The sequence below is a fragment of the Plectropomus leopardus genome, chromosome 1 (assembly GCF_026936395.1).
Source record: "Plectropomus leopardus strain MGB_pleo_1.0 chromosome 1, ASM2693639v1, whole genome shotgun sequence".
NCBI classification, from domain to species: Eukaryota; Metazoa; Chordata; class Actinopteri; order Perciformes; family Serranidae; genus Plectropomus; species Plectropomus leopardus.
In genome coordinates, this window is record NC_142176.1 from 14,630,858 (window position 1) to 14,649,323 (window position 18,466).

At 39.0% G+C, this 18,466-nt stretch overlaps 1 protein-coding gene across 1 annotated transcript in view; it reads right to left on the reverse strand.

Annotated features, from left to right (window-relative positions):
- Positions 1-18,466, reverse strand: part of diaph3 (diaphanous-related formin 3) — a 217,588-nt gene that overhangs the window by 69,430 nt on the left and 129,692 nt on the right. Inside the window, exon 27 of the mRNA XM_088076055.1 lies at positions 8,787-8,922. Within this exon, the coding sequence (XP_087932181.1) occupies positions 8,787-8,922 (136 nt within the window). The remainder of the gene's footprint in view (positions 1-8,786; positions 8,923-18,466) is intronic.

The window sequence follows — 18,466 nt, forward strand, 5'->3', positions numbered from 1 at the left end:
CAGCTGGGTTCAACAGAAACACACTTGTGAACATGGTTCAGCAGACTAATTTGAAGCTTCACGCCATAGAGGCCTTTGATTCCTCCAACTGTTTTAGCAATAACTGGCTTTGCGTTGGGTCCAACACATTCACACCTCAGGGAAGATGACAGACCAGCACTCAGAGAGCACAGAAACAGAGAACCTCCCAACAGTTTGTTGGGACTGTCCAAAGTTCTAGCAAACAGTAGTGCAAGGAGTATCAAAGATACTTTTTTTTCCATTATTAAGGAATTTTTGCGAATCACAAATATATGTGTATCACCATAACAAAGCAAGGTAAAGAAAGATAGGTTTCCCACAGCTTATGGCAAGTTAGATTTAAAACTTTTTAAGACTTTTTTAATACCAGTTTAAGACTAATTTTCTAATAACCAAAATTGAAAAAGGACAATTTTATTTTGCCCAAATGTTTGACTTTTTTGTCCAATGAAAAATTAAGATTATCTAAATCATGTAAACATAGCATATTATCATAAAGGTATCTATTTAGTTAACCAACAGAAGTGGGAAATATCTGGCATTTCTGGTCGTTTTCTGGACAATTTTGTGTTTCTCCATCAGCATATAAGATTCCACTGCTTGGATTCCCATCATGATGACTTTAGGGAAGGTATTTTTTGAATTATTTAACAAAAAGTTAACAAATAGTTTTAGATTTTACAATGCAACGTCAGAAAGAAAAAAAATCATAAAATCCCACTTCCCGTGTCTGGCCATTTTTCAGACTTTCGAAAGATTAATTTAAGTCAATTTATACCAGTGAAGGCCTTATTTTTAGATAAATAAATTAATGCCTTTTAAGACTTTTTAAGGATCTGCAGGAGCCCTGGATATATGTAAATCTTAACAATACTTTGCATTACACTTTGTACAGAACCATACTTTGGTTGCTGATACACATTAATTGATGAACCATAAAATGAGATATTTCCTTAAGAAAACAAGAAGGAAAAAGAGAAAGAAAAACAGAGGCAGTATAGTAACCTTAAATAACCTTAAATGACTAAAAACCGAAAACAATCAAACACAAAGAAAAAGAAAATAAAAGAAAATGAACATTAGATTTGGGCCTGACATTGTTTATTCTTACATACTTATGTACTTTTGATTCTGCCTTATCAGTCTTTTTCAAGTTCTCCATGTATGTGTTCATTAGTTTCTACCCTATTTTTATTCTTCACTATTAGCTCCTGACCTTAATTTGGTGCCATGCCTTTGTGTTAATCCATCCACCTTTCCATAAATTTTACCCACACCCCCCCATAGCCACCTCCATCCATACACACACACAAACGTACTGATCAACAAAGACGCGTAAACAGACGCGTGCACACACACACACATACACATACACATATACACACACACACACACACACACACACACACACACAATCTACCTCCTCTCCAAAGCAATATTGTATTTTGTATTTTTACAAATAATCATATCATACAGTTTTTATAATACGGTCCCATCTTGACTCAAAGACTTCACCTAGGTTTCACATTTTATCAGTTATTCTTTCAACACTGAAGATTAATTGTTTCCTTCCATTTGGTAATTTGTGTTGCCACTGGTTTCAGCCAAAATGTCGCTATCTGTATCAAATATACTCGACAAATGTCAACCAACTATGCGAGCACCACTTTAATAGTAAAGCATGATACAGATGGCATTACTTTGCCTATAGTATCTTCGAACTACCCCATGAGAACATAGGCTGTCTCATACAGGGTTCGCAATAGCATCTTTCTTTCTTTCTTTTTCTCTTTCTCTTTCTTATGCCCCTCCTATGCTTTTAGCATCTTTGCATGCAGGGTTGCATCTCTAGCTGTTCTTCTATTTGACGTCTTAATAGTTCATCGCTTGTAGCCATGTAGGGAATGTTAAATAAAGCTCTGATGTGTAATTTGTCGCTCCACAAACATTCCCGCTTCTGGCCTACCCTGGGAGTTAATGCAACAGATTTGTCATACACAAGCCAGGCACAGCTAGAGGAGGAGGGGAAAAAACACCTATTCAATCTGAATTTCAATCTCCATAGGGCTCTATGCAAATGTATGCAAGCTGATGCTCTCCCTCTCTCTCTCTCCCTGACTGCCAGAACGCCAGTGCAGATGACGAAACCAGGCTGCATATTATCGTGTAGGTAGTAGCCCAGTCTGTGGCAGGTAAAAGAGACGGAGAGAAATGAGAAGGAAGCCGGGGGAAGCTCACATTTCACAAATGCATAAGTAGGCAAAGCTAAAACCAAACTAAATGCAGATACCTGTAGCAAGTAACGAAGCTAAAATCCATTTTGATCATTTCCTCCAGGAAGCCCTCCCCCCTTCCTTCCCCTGTCTGTCATTGCTGTGCCCTTCAGCATAATGTGGCTATGGAGCCTCTCTGGGGGTTTTTAGGGAATTGATGGATAATCAGATGATTACATAGAAAATCTCCATTGAGGACAATCCTCGCTGACAAACAAAGAGAAAGCTCTTTAGTTAATAAATAGGCTGAGAGACAGACAGAGTGAGAGAGTGTGAGGCGGCGAGAGAGTGAGTAAATCCCGTCCTGGGTTGGCAGCACAATGCCAAATCTCTATCACATATTCATTTCATCCTAACAATCTGTGTGTATTTATGTGTATGTGTGCGTGTGCGCGTGTGTGTCATACATTGCCAGAAACATCACTTCTTGGGGATGTCACTGAGTTTGCCTTTAGCTTTATCTTAATTTGAGCGTATCTAAATAAATTTCAAGCTCTAGGCATATTTGTATAAGCCTTTCTGACAAAATTTGGCTGAAGTTTATTCTTATGATTTTCTTATTTCTGAACTACTTTTCTGAAATGGAAAGTTTGCAGTGAAATACAACTCAGCTCACACATGGGGGAAATAAGTCCAAGCTGTCACTCTGATGGAGCTGCAAACTTGCAAGAATCATTTAAATTCACATAAGGACATAAATACAGTGTCAATAGAGGGTGTTTAAGTTTCTTGGTTTACAGCACTAAAGAAAGTGGATGTACTGTAATCATATTTTTCACTGACACTGATAAACAAAAAAAATTAAATTAAATAAAATTAATATATGAAAACAAAAAGTTTGATTTAACAATTATTCATCCTCTTTAAATCAATAATTATAAAGGGCAGCAATTTATGTTACTTATCACTTTATAATGTCAATGTTGAACTATTAATCAGTTAACTGCTGTGAATATTATTAATCTGGTATGTGTGTCTTTCTGTAGGTTAGTTTTACTACTCTTCAGTTTATTGCACTGTGCACCACCTTGGTCTGCTGGGAGCTAGCAGTGCTGCTCTTTCTGCAATTACTTCAAGTAACGCCGTCCCGACCGAATGGTGTTGCTGTGGCTACATGATAGCCACCCTCCTCTCTTCTTCCAAGTTGCCCCATTAAATAAATGTCTTCATTTTGATCCGCAAACCCCACTTAGCATTGTTAACTTTGTTATAACGGTTGGCTCTGTTAGCACCATTAGCAGTGTCAGTACAGGTAGCGGTGCTAATATAGTTAACAATGCTAAATGGGGTTTGCGAAGCCACATACTCATGGACGTGACCTGGAAGGAGGCTGGAGGGTGGCCATCTATGTTTCAACAGCAACAGTGTCCTGCCACAGGGATGCTTTTACTAACAGTAATAGCGATTGCGCAGCACTGCTAGCTCTCACTCAACCGAAGTGGTGCACAGAGCAGAGCAGCCAAGGATGTTAATGCAACTAACTGGTTGTCTGTCAGCCATACCGACATAAAATAAAAGGCAATACATTTACATCACATGCACTATAATTTCACCATCTGTAAATGGATAGCATTATGGAATGCAGCGATAAAGCTAACTGAGTCAATAGAGTGCTGGACAAAAAGGAAAGGGCTCTTGTATTTATCATCATGTTGCATTTTTCTTTAAAAAACAATTAGATACCAGATTATGGCTGTTGGTCTGCAGAAAGAAAAATTAACTCAAACTGACATCCCTAATTTGGACACTACAATGTTCATTCTTCCTCACAAAACTGCAGCTCTGTTGAGTTTCATGGCATCTAAACTCTTAATTTTATTGTGGTCTGGATTCTGTTCTTAAGACAGTCTTGCTGGAAATTAGAATGTTCCACAAACTGCACTTCTTGCAGAATGCAGCAAGGATTTGTTTTAAGGATTTATCTATATTATGTATTTATTTTACTGTGTACCGTCACAAGCCTTCCAGGGCCTTCTGCAGATAAACATCCACACAGCATGATGCTGCCACCAACATGCTACATGCTGGGGACTGTGTTGTGTTACAGCAGACATGTTCAGTAAGATGGCTAATTTAAGACCATTGGGTAAACATGTAGGCGCAAAGCATGTCTCTCTGTCTCACACTCTGGATTTCATTTCTTTTTTTAATAACTTGAACATTAAAATATTGCAAACACTACAAACTGACTGAAACTTGGATATTTTCTTCATATTTCAAATATGAACTTTTAGCCTAACTTAATGGTTCAGTATAGGTAGAAGCACCCTCTCCAGATATGGTGTCTACAAATTACAGGCACAGAGCCTACATCTGCATACCAGTCATCATTAATCGATGAACATTACCAAGCCTCCTTAAGCTTTGATTGTGTCCCTGTTCTGGGAGACACTTCAGAGCAAATCCCTCTTTTAATGTTACTCACACATATGTAAGCTGTATTGCACTATTTATTACAACTGAACCATTTATTACATTTCCACTATTCTTCCCATTTGCACAATAATCATTCACTTCTTCTTAGAAGTAACTGATCACTTCCAATTTTTACATGAAGTTGCTGCTGTACTGAAGTTGGTTCTTGTGTGTTTTCATATACTGTATGCCTTCCTTTAATTGCAATTTTCTTATATGTATTTTGTAGTTAACTACTCCTTGTACTTTTTCTGTTTTTTTGTTTGTGTACTTGCATGTTAACACTGGGGGTCTGAAAGAAACAGCATTACAATTCCATCCATGTCCTATACACATGGCATAATTGACAATAAAGTTGACTTTTAATGATATAAACACAAATAATACAACCCTGGCCCACTTGGAGTAGTTCACTTTAGGGCTTAACCCTATACCTGTTTTTTTGGATAACCTGTGCAGAACAGAAGGTGAGATACAACCAACACTATCCAACCAACACACAGTACATAACACATCCACCAGAATCCTGTTCATTAGCTTCAACTGGACATGACCCTTCATTTGGATATGCAGAGCACTGTAAAACTTCAGGCGCTCTGTGGCAAATGGAGACATGTGTATTATGTTTTAGCCAAGAGAGGCCTTGGTTTGGCCATAGACAGTATGCCCACAGCAGTACTTTGGCCTGGATGGAGCATGGCGGTTCTCTCCTTGCACTCTAGCATCTACAGGAGTTCTGCAGTGGCTGGCATAGTCATGTTTGCTATAGATGCTGGTGCAGGGTGATGACTGCCAAGCTTGGCTGCTCTGCCAGCCTTGGCTTTGGCACTGGAAAATGGGTCTGGAGGCTGCACTGTTGAGCAAGTTTATGGCATCAACCATGCTCCAAAGGGGAAGGAAAAAAACAAAACAAACAGAAAAAAACAACAACTGGCAGTTAGAACCAGATGCTCTGGCATAAGGTAGACATTGCCTTCTTCATAGCTATGTCTGAACTTGAGTGGTAAATCAAGTTCTCGTTCTAGCTATATTATGCCTCAGGGCCACAGCAGAGGACAGAGTTTGAGAAAAAAAAAAATCCATATAATCCCCAAACATCTACTGACAATATGCAAGCAAGCCAAACACCAAGTGCAAAAGCACATATTGCCTGAAATATGGTCAAAGTTGAAATCATAGCTCCATCTATCAATACAGGATGTAATCAGTAAATTATTTATCCAGTGCAGCAGAACATCAAAGGAGACTCAACAACATGTTTTTGATTAAATAAAAATACCAATTTTTCAAAGCAAAAGCAGAGGTCTTCCAGTTCAACTCAGAAACCTGTCATACTCTTATCAGTAAGCAACATATTGATCATAAAGTCTGAAAACGCTTGCACTTCTGCTCAAGTCCAGGTGATAAATATTGAATTTTACAGTGAGCTGTGTTACCTAAACAAAGGTATTTTTACTCACCAGTCACTGGATAAAAGTGCAGTAAAGTACCATAGGAAAAGCAACTATGTTTTAGGGGTAGCAGTGAGACATGAAATATTAACCAGGAAGTCCAGTTTGAGTAACAGATACATGAGTTTGTTTATATAATACATTATTTTGCTGGTGTGGAAAGTAATTACAGGGTCACTTATTTTATTGTTTTTAAACATTATTGAAGGGTAAACAGTAGAAACATGTTACACATTACATAAGCCCCATTTTACGCTGCCTGTTCAAGGTATTAATATTTTGCCAATATGCTGCCTCTGCGTCTGTATGAAAAGTACGATTATGGAATGGGGGAACAGTGTTGTCTCCCATGTAAGGCGTCAGCGGAAGTAGTAACAGCAGCAAAACAGGGTCTGTATAAAAGGGACAACAAGCAGGAAAGGATCATGGGCTGGACAGTTGTGATGTTTTGTTGACGTATTGTGCGTGACCCACCGCAGAGATTTCTAAAGCAGGTAGCAGCAGTTGCAACTAAGTCAAAAAAGAACAGTGGCTGTAATGTCTGCATATTGGGAGACCAAGGAGATCATGAAGCTCCTTACCCTCCAAGCAGAGGACAAGATAATCCGTCATGTAACGGCAGTAAATGATTGTTACAGGCATATTATGCCATTTTCATTGTTTAAAGCACTGACAAAACATATATAATATGTCACATGAGAGGCAGCCTCTTTTGTGCTAAATATCATGCCTGTCACACCTCTTTTGCTTCTGCAATTCTGGCATGCAATCTAAAATCACCGTAGATGTATTATAGGGAAGTCTTGATGGGGGTAGGGCCTCGTTTTCTGGGTGTAGGATTGTGTAAAATACCCAGGTCTACTGGCCCATAGAGCATGCATACAAGAGACTCACAACAGCTGAAAGCGGCCGAGTGTGCCTGAGCAGGTAACTTCCATTGGTGAAGCAACTGACTTCTGGATTAGTACCTCACTAGTTTGCATGTCGGTCTAAAAACATTGATCTTGTGGCTCTTTTCGACTTTTCAAATGTTATCAAACTGGCTGGTTTAAATATAGTTAGTGATAGCAGTCATTTTGCGGGGGTTTTGGGAGGGCCAGTGTGCATCATGTGACCGACCCAGATGGTGTAATGCCACTTTTGGCCACTATGTAAAATTTGCATCAGAGCCTGGCGTACTTCCTGGGGGCTTGAAAAATCACACACTGAAGCGGCATGAAGCCACTGTTGTTTGATTCTGTGTAAAAATGCAAGATGGAAGATAGAAAGGCCTTATTCGCTACCCTATATAGCACAATCTCTGTGTAAAAAGGACTAAAGTAATATACCAGGAAGGTGCACTTGTATGTGATTTGTTGGACTCCAGAGCTGTGGTCAACAAAAATTTAACCAGGTTCAACTTCTGTGCCGGACAACCCAGTTTTATGCCTGACTCCTTTGTGCACAATAGCTGACCCTCAATCATTCATTCAAATTAATAAATGGGCTTTATTAATACTCGGGCTTTATTCCCACAGTGGTCTGGATTTGACTTGAAACTTTTCTGAGATATCGTATTCCTGGTACCTTTTTAAAATGTTCCAACTTGTTCTTCTATTCATTTTGAGGCTAACATGTTTTTAAACTAAATGGATTGGGGGGAAAGGAGCAATTAGAGTACAGTGTTTAAGTATTTCAGCAAGCCAGCTGATTTTTACTTTAGGCAGATGATTCTTCATGGAGCATTTGGCTGCATTTGTGTGACATCAAACCTTTTTGCTTGTGTCCTAGTTCAAGACTTGGGCTTTTCAATGTGCAATGTTAAAACTTAATATTAAATACATCAGCTGCGATTCAGCCATAACCCTTTATATAGATTAACAGACTGGTTGAATTGTGGGTATAGTGGCTCTCCTTCAACCAGGTGACCTGGGTTAAAGGTCATTTTAGCGATCATTTTTCCTAGCGAAGTGTCCTGTGACAATACACTGAAACCCTGACGAATGCTGTTCTGTTCTCTGACCTCACAAGAAAGGTCAAGCATGACGTGGTCAGCTACACCTAGATCAATAACTAATTAATAATAATCACAATAATACCTTTAAATTTCAAGGCTGTAAGGTGCACAATACTACATGTCGAGAACCTTGCCTTGCTTAGAGGTTCATTAATCAAGGAAAGGCAAAACAATGTGAAAGTTGCCTTCGTCTGACACATTAACACGACAGCTTATTACAGTGTAGTCATGACTAGTTTCATAATGTATGCTTTCCATAAGTGGGAAACTACATTTGATGGACTAAATGGTCAGATGTAATAAAAGCCCACACTAGTTTCAACTGAGCTGACATGAACAGAATAACTTTTTTTAAACTGAAATAATTTCATGCATTAATTAACTACTTGTCCATCAATCAAAATGCATTCTAAGGAGATGTGGGGTTTAGTTTTTGAATAGATAAAACACAGCATTTTGAGAAAATAGGTGTCTTCTCTAATCCATTAAATGGGATTTATGTTTGTCTCATAAATTAGTCATTTTGTTTGAATGATCTTTTGCACCATTTGCCCCCAGATTGATTCTGCGCCCTGTAAATGCCTCGATGATGCAAGAGTGGAGGGGCAAAGCAGACTGAACGGTCTCTACCTGCATTGACTTCCAGCAGTCTCCTCTTCTTCTGCGCTCTCTCCTGTTTTTCACGCTCAGCCTTCTCCTTCGCTGCCCGTGCTCTCCTCTGTTTCTCCTCTGACTCCCTCAGCCTCAGGTTCTCCTTCAGTGCTAGCTGTGAGGGGAGAGAGAGAGACAGAAAGAGGGAGAGAGAGATAAAGTGAGGAAAAGATGGGGGAAAAAATGAGACAAAACAAGACGGGTTGCTAAGTGGGGTTAATTACAGCAGGGCAGAGCTTTTCAAAGGCAGAAGCAGCTGTCAAACACCACAGACATCTTCATCAGACACCATTAAAGTCAGATAAAGCTCCTTAGGTAGATTGACACCCGGATTTTGCCAGACAAAAGCAACTTGGCACCAGGGACTTCAGACACCAGGGATCTGTATGAGTGATGTAACGCTGACGTAAAGACATGGATAGACGCTGCTTTTCTTTTCAAAAACATTATTTTCTAATTTTTCCTCTTTCCTACACAGCCCAAAAAAATCTTTTTTTAGAATTTATTAAAGCTCTGTACCAAAGTTTTGCTTGTTCTTTTTTGTTTTTCTCTCTTCAGTCTTTTTCAGGGCCTGAAAAAATCCCTGGCAGCACAACCTTACAATATAAAACAAAGAGTGGGAAAATATTCCCAAACATGATACTAACACAGTATAAAATGTATAAAGTATGAAAATGCCCTCACTAAAATGATCAAGTCACTATGCATATATGTCAATAGAATATGTTAGGGTCAGTAAGAAAGCTTTAGCATCACCCTATGGCCACTGTGTGAGCTCAACAGCAATGCTAACAGCAATACAATTCAGGCTGTACAGTTAGATGCTGAACTGAGAACAGCCTACAGGTGCTGCTGTGTGGGAGGATGCTGATATCTACCACACTATCTGCCTGTACACTGTAAACAAAATCCACACCTGAAACCGCCTGAATTTTACTTAACCCCAAACCTAGAATTTAATTAGCAAATCAAAATGTGTGTGGTTACCACCTAACCACTTACAAAAAAAAAAATCAGATTACTGATTGCAGATATGCAAAATACATATTATATACTACAAAACTATTTTAAAAATTCTTTAAGCAAATGTAAGGTTTTCGCTTTACTATATCATTTTGATTGGAATAACTACCATTTAAAAAAATATATAAAATTGCAGTCCCGTGTGCATATTCTATTCCATTTTTTAGGATGTAATGCAGTCTGACTCAAATGATGTTAAATGAATCATAGGAGCTCCCACTGTCCTTCCATTCACAAAGTGCTGATTATCAACTCCAATCAGAGCATTTTAACAAACATTGGTCAATTTTTTGACTTGATACTTATTTAGTTTACCTCCACTTCAACCATATGCGCCAAATTCCAGTTTTACATTTCTGGGCTGTTGCCCCTTTTCCTAATTAATTACATATCGATGGCCCAAGAACATTAAGGACAGAGCTGAATGGACAGCTGTTCAAGTATTTGAGAATGAGCATTTGAGAGTTTCTACAGCTCTAGTTAATACTGCAAGCATCACCTCTGGTTGGTAATGAGGACCTAGAGCAGGAATGTCTTTTTAGGAATGCACCGCTTTCTCGGTCAAACATTGGTATCAACCGATAATAGTAGACAGCAGTAAACTCACTGTCGAAATTTCCTATTCCTATCCTATTTCCCCGACAACACTGTTTGCAGCCGGAACTAACAGTATAAAAAAATGGACACCCATTGGTGTGTGAACTCACTTTTTTAAAGCCTTGAATTTGGCATTTTGGTCCTCACCAACTTGGGTTTTTGAAGCCAGAAGCAATCAAATATTTACAAGCGGATGGAGCTGTGGAGGAGCTTACTTCTTAAGTGTCTTACTTTTTAACTTGTCGAAAAGAAGTCATTTATTCTACTCTGCCTTTATATGAAGAATTATGTTATAGGTAAGATACATACCGTACATCAACCATTGTGGCTACAGGCTCTATAATTCCTGTGCCAAAGGGTTCTTAATCTCATATGTCAATAGCTCAGTAATGCCACAGCCAAGAGACAGACTGCATATGATTTAATAGAGTGCTAGCATGATTGCCATCCTGATCAATAGCCAGTCACTTAAAGAAAGGGAGTCTGGGCTTTTATCAAACGCCCAACTCCTCTTCATCATCTCTCCTCCTCTTGCGCTATTCACACAGCTCAGCTTGACAGGCAGGTCAGTGGAAGAATAGCAATGCCGAACCAACATTAATGGATTCACACAAAATCACACACTACGGAAACTGTGTAGGACATGATGGAAAATCACAGTGGCACAATGAAGAGGGGCAGTCACTTATTGAAGCTCATTGACAGCCTCTTAGTAACTGTACGTCCAAGTGACCATTACAGGAAATTATATAGTTTAGTTGAATTCAAAACAAATCGGCGTTGCCGATTCAACATCAGCAAGCCACTCCAAATATAGCAAAACGGAAACTAAAATGAACACTCTGTAAATTACTAATAGCAGGGGTGTAACTATACAATATATGGCTCCACTACTATTAGCGTTAACTTAAGTCCAATGGTGAAGCACAGCTATATATGAACCCAATAGATGCTCCATGTCCACACTGTGACCTTGCTCTTTCACTGATATTTATTTTCCCTATCTATACAAAAACCTCAATGATATTGCAGCATCTTGGCATCTTAGCAGACATATAATTTAAACATTTATCCAAATACACTCATATAAAAAGACAATAGCGGCTAATGACACTGATGTGCACCACTCAGCAGGTTTATAGAAATTCATTGGAAGAGGAGAGAAGGCTGTGAAGATGAATACCAAATGACTGAGACACACTGAAGCTGTTCCGAGCTCTATTTTTAAACGAAACCAACCCCTCCACAAAATTAACTTTGATTTGATGTAATGAAACTGTCAGTTGCTCGTGGCATCCACTGATTCACAAATGACTATGTTCTTAATGGGCATCCAGTCTGGTAAATCACAGGCGGAGAGAATGAGGAAAAAGAGAAGGGAAGGGCAAGAGTACTGACACATTATACATTTTCAATAAGGAACAATTATGTGATCCAAGGTTAGCAGTCAGCTGTGATGGACGACAAATGTGAATGTAGTCAAAACTCTGACACTCCTTCTCCTCTTCACTGTCAAGCAGCTCTCTTATTGAAGAGTCAAATACAAGACATATGATTACATTTGTTTTTTGTTTAAGAAAAAAACCAAAACGGAATCCATCAAGCCCTATAAACCTATGACGCAAATGACAACTGTGCAATACCATTTTAAATATGGGCCACTGTTGGAGATATGGTCATTTCATAGGCTATTTTATGCAGAAGGAATATGCAAATACTTTTGAAATTGGTGCTACATGACCAGAGAAAAAAGAAAAAAAAGACTGGCATTTGCTTTTACTCAAGAGGTAGAAAACCTACAACTACCAGGATGCACTGCGCCGCACTAGACCTATAAAAGCTCCAGCAGGTGGACGTTGTAATGGAAGCCTGGCCATTTTTCCACAGGAACCAATGTGGCAACTGGCTGGTAACAATCTCAAATCACAGCTAAACAGTGCACTAAAACATATTACTGAAAACATTTTAGGTGAGAAATGGCCAACACAGAAACAGATTCTTGGTTCATATTGGATCAGCACTGCTTAGTTTTACTGTTTGATCTCAGTATTCTCAGCCTTAGTTTTACAATACGGAAAACAATATGGCCCCCGCCTGTTGTTCACAAATTCTCATATTACAGCTAAACAGTGCACTAAAATATGTTGAAGACATTTTAGGCAGGAAATAGGCGATACAGTAACAGAATCTGGGTGTGTATCTGATGGACACTGCCAAGTTTTACAGTTTTATCTGAGTTAGGTCTGTCTCTTTCTCGATCCACTTCTATACTGTTTGTGGTAGCGCACATATGAAAATACAGAAGCACAATCTCTATTTTGAGCAATGGCCCTGGAGCCAGCAAAAATGATTTGAGCAGAGAGGTGAGCATGGAGATCTGGCTGCTGGTAGGATGGAGTGAAAGTTCATTTTATCATACTATCCACATTGTTATAATACAAAACTGGTTGAAAATTGGCTAAATATCACTTTAAGACAGTTAAGTTTTAATCAAACAAGAGTCTACAGCCATGTTGGTATGTTCTTTCTTTCCAGTGGTGCTTTGAGTTAAATGATGTTATGGTGCTGGATTAAAGTATAGAGATAAAAATTAATACAATTTATCCTCAGAGGACCATGAACATAAGTATCAAATATATCAAGCCATGGCCAAGGTATTTCAATAACAACCAAAAATTTCAACCTTTTGGTGGCGCTTGAGGAAAAGTCAGGGAATCACGAAATCTGGATGCATCATCTGGCACAAAAATTTTGTGACGATCCATTGAGCAGAAGTTGACATATGTGACTGAATAAGTGAAAACTTTAACCTGCTGGTGGCATAAGGGGAAAGGCCAGGTAATCACAAAACACACCGAGATTCATTGTTAAGGGGCCTTACATATTTGTAGGAAATTTAAAGACAATCCACACATTAGTTGTGAGGGCATTTCAATTTAAACCACTAATGTCAACCACATGGTGGCACTACAGAAAATGACAGGGCACCAGAGTCAGTAGAATTCCTCTTCATCCTCTTGAGACCATGAATGCCTGTACAAATTGATATGACAATCCATGCCAAAGTTTATGAGTAATTTCAGTCTGGTCCAAAGTGGCAGTCAGACAGATCAATAAACGAAATGACATTGCCACTCCTAATGCCATGCAAGCATGGCTAAATATAAATGGCAGGTGGTTTCAATAATACGGCTATGCAGATCAACAGAGGAGGTCTGTGGAGACAAAATTACATCTTATTTAAAACTGGACCCTTTACTGCTGCCAGCAGCCAGGAAAGCAATGATTAGTCAATAATGGGTCAATACAACAAGTGGGCCTGTTTAAAAGAGGATCACTCTTAAACTTCACAAAGAGAGTGGAAGAGTAAAAGAGCAGCTAAAGAACATTACGTCAAAACATCCTTGTTAGAACAGAAATTGATATGATCACAGCCAGCACAAAAGGGCCATGCTGTCTTCTTAAATCACAGGACCAATTAGCAATTTTAGAAATATAAAAGTAAGAAAGAGTCAGTGTGGACATTAACTGAGTACAGTAAAATAAAAAAAAAATAAAAGCTAATTTTAAGCACAAGGAAGGCAGATTTCATTTGTTTTTAACTCTGAATTCAATATTGAAAGGAAGAAGTATCTTACTATTGAAAAATAAGGAGAACTGAAGGAACATTGATTTGAGAGATTGTGAAGAGCCTGAAATTACAAAAAGATGAAGAGTCGTGTGATTTTTGCCTTCTGACAAAGCATTTGTTTTTACTGTTATGTTGAGCTGAAGCAGAGAGAGGGAGGGAGAGAGAGAGAGAGAGAGAGAGAGAGAGAGAGAGAACCAGCTCTGAGGAAATTGCCCTCCGCTCTCCTTCATCACTGCAGGTCTGCTTCCCCCTCCTCCTCTCCTGGATGTCCGCCATTAGACACGCTCAATTGGATTCCTGTCAGATGTGCGGCCTCGCCCTGGGTCTCCTTCCTACGGGTGACTGAGCATGCTGTACGTGTGTGTACGAGTGTGTGTGTGTCCATCTTTGTGTGTGAAAAAGCTAAGCAGCTTTTCCAATAAAAAAAAAAAAAAGCCAACACAAAATGACAAACGCACACAAACAAACATGTACACACACACATGTTATGCGGACAACATACACACAGTTCAAGGCTCAATTCGCTCCAGGCACTGGTCTAGAGAGAGCACGCACCTATTAGCATGGGCCTTGGCACAGCAGGCTAAATGCTGACACAGATTTGACCGAGAGGTTATGGTGCTGAGATTTACTGTATGCCTGCGTTCATTGACCTAGCCTTGGCTTCCCCCAAGATACGTCTGTGTGATGGGACCATTTGAACGAATTGCTGACCTAACACAGGGGAATAAACAGCTACATGGGAGTTTTGACCATATAATGCTAGTCTTTATAACACTTGGCTTGTTCACCTTTCCCGGGCAGAGTCATTAACTGTTATGTTTGGTCAGAACATAAACGCTTAAGCAGAACTAAAGCTGTGGAGTTAAAACGAAGCAGATTACAGCTGCAATTTGAGACATTATCAAGCCAATTGCATGTCACATATTCCTCTCATTATCATAAATTGGAATTTAATGAATGCATTGAACATACAGAGGTTTGTATCATTCAGTTTTTTTTTTAAATTCATATCTGTTCATATCTGACAAACGCTAGTCATGAATATGGTTGTGGCTACTAAAGTGAGGAAAAGCACACAGCACACAGAAGTACCGGGATCAATATCACAGGTAAAAAAAACCCAACAGGCTAAAAGCAAAGCACCTGGGAACCTGTTTTTATGACTTTTCTGTGTGTGTTGGGGGGTCCTGACTTTTCTGTCTGTATGTGAGTCTCATGTGAGTCACAAACAGCAGCCAGCAGATCAGGATATGTGTTTCATTCCTGTTGAGGGCTGCAAGCTAGGTCCCTGCAAACGTCTGGTCGTTCATACCAAATGCAGTCAAAGTGGTCAGGTTTTATATTTATAGACTTGCTCAGCCAACATTTCATCAAAGCACTCCATCTGCTAAGAGCTCTGAAATTTGAATTGGTGTAGACAAACTTTCGAGTCCTGCAGCTAACCAATCATTGCAATGGGGTCTGTGCAACTTCATCCATGTAGTTAACAAATCTTGGAGTTGCACAGCTCGGTGCTCACCCCCTCAACGCACATTGGCCAAAGGCACAATTTATTTACTGGTTTATTTGACAGGGACAATGCAATGAACATAACAAGTTCGAGAACAAATTACTGATGTGTTGCATTCAGAGTTTCTAGCCTAGGCTAATTTGCAACCCCAGTCCCTGGTTGGGCTCTTCTATTGTACAACTGTGCAATATTGCCATCTAAACTGCACTGATTGCAAGAGGCATGAAACAGCAGTGTTAGGATTTAATTTGAATTTCACTGAAAGCTTAATTTTGAATATAAAAAAACCCCAAATATTATGTATATGTGTATAATAACCAAAGGTAACCAAAAATATACCAAGAAAAAGAGCAGGAAGAAGCAAGACTTATTAGAAGGGCAGAGGGCAGGGCTTAAGGTTTCTAGCTGTGTACTGTACACATAGTTTAATGTAAAAGTGCTCATGTGAAAGCTGAACACTTTTAATGTCATTTGACCTAGTTAGCTATTACAAATGTAACTATGGTTGCCCCTTTAGAGTGTAAGCTTTGAATCATCATTCGGTGACCCGTCAGTCAACTGAGATTGCTTCGAGTAAAGTATTCATTCTTTTTCTTTTATTTTTGGTTGTCAGTGTGCTGTGCAGTGTACTTCTAGGAACGTACCACAATAGTCTCTGGCTTTTACTTGATATCTAGCGTGGACAAAAAATGTTGTTGTACATATCCGATCCGCCGTTAGCTGGTTTACATGAATGATGCCAGTTTCCAAGATTGTTAATAATGAAATGTCTAATTATATATAATAATTTATTATATTTATTATAATTTATTTTTGAAAGTGTAACACTTGGCAGCGAAAAATTGTTTATAGTGGTTGAATGGGAATAGACTATACAGAGTGTACGCTACACTGACAAGAGAAAGAGAACAACAGCCCCTCCTACAGACCTCCACAGTTGGTTATAAGAAATCTACGCAAGACTTAGAAAGTACAGGAACACACTGTGAACTACTCCCAGGCAGTTTAAACTGTTTTGACTTGGGTAGACAGGGGTTGACAATTATCTCAAAGATGTTGGAATGTATTCAAAGTTTTGGACCCCCCACACATTGCAAATGGGATATCTATCTTCTACAACAAGTTCCTGGTAATTTTTATATATCTAAATTGCTCCCACAGTCATTTTAAGGTGCCTTTTTCGGCCAAAATGAGGTTGTAATGTTGGTTCTCCCTGACATTTTTCCAGCTCCTCTTTTCCATGCTTCAGGTGAACAGCACAACTTTCTCATACACAAAACAAACACGTTACGTGACTCACAACAGGAGATTTCACAGCACATAAACAACAAACCCCACAAGAGTCGTTTTCATATGGCAACAATGCAGGAATCAGGATGCCACAAAGCATAGTCTCTACACTTCTTACGGAGATGAAACTGTCACATTTTGCAACTACAGTTTTGGAAAACCTAGTTAAACATAGCATCCCTGTTTGGCTCAAATGTGGGTCCCCAATCACACAGTCCCTTTTCTTGAAGATATTGACATGTACTTTATATACTACACTTAGATATGACTCACGACTAATCCTGTCATCGGATGTTTACCAATAACACATCTGGCAAGCCAAAACATTACTGACCATCATAGGAGTGATGGAAGTTAGTGTAGTGGCTGGGCATCTAAAAGGTTTGCAAAAACACACTTACTGTGTGCCCCAATGATAATTTAGGCTGTCTGTCAGTTTAAAACATTTTACAAGCCTCTTGTCAGACTATGTGTAGGGTATACATTGTGTGAAATGCACATTAAATGTCTACATCAGGCCCACAACAATTATTCTCCTTAAAAACACACGTTAATGTTCAGGCAAGGAGTACAAGAAAACCAAAAGCATAACTAATGACTGTGCAGGAAAAAAGCCAAAGAGGCATGAAATCCATTTGTGTGTGTGAGGTAGATGTTAAGTTGGGGGCAGGGCAGGAACTTTAGTAGGCTAATTAGCTAATATTATCTGTCGCACCCAGTGGCCTGTGCCACTAATCCTGCTGATTAAACACAGTGGGTCTCCACAGCTCCACAGCTCACAGTAGCACCAGCCAGATAAGGCCACCGAGCTCAGTGATGACATAAATGTCTGGGGGAGACTGGACTACATAGGACTGGCACTGTTCTGATGTGCATTATTCAACAGGACACTGATGTGGGAATCACAAAAAGAATTTGCTTTTGTGTCGTGATGTAGCCAAATAATGAAAATACTAAAAGTGTCAAATCCAATTGGTTAATAGACCTTGTAGACTTTTTTCCCCCCAATTATTAAATAAAAGACACAAAATACAAATACACCTGTAACTCAAAATAATCATAAAATGCCTTTAAAATGGTGTAATGAAACACAAAAGTCTACATGAATTAGCAATCCAAGATAATTTTGTGTAATATATGAAGATGCTTTTTTCAACTAAAACACAAGAAACTTGTACTCCAGAAAAGAATGAGCACTCAATGAAGATCCTAGGGTCACTGATCAGCAATTATGACTGAAATATTAATGTCAGAGAGCAGTAATAGAAATGAAAGAAAGAGGAGGCAGAGCCACGGTGGAAGGTCAGAACGTACTAAAAACCACCCCCGCCAGATCAGGCTGAAAGCTCTGAAACCTACCCCTCCTCCCCGTCACACGGACTTTAAGGAATACTTTATCTGCAAAATCAACATCTGTATGTTGATTACCAACCATGTTACCTTGAATTCAAGAATAAAACTTTCAAAGTTTTTCTCACATGCCTCCGCATTGAATGTAGAATCCAAAAAAGGTAAAAATTCTTCAAGAATTTAAGTAATCAGGGACCACATTTAACAACAAAAAAAAAAACTATATTAAAGCATCCATTTACAAACTCTCACACA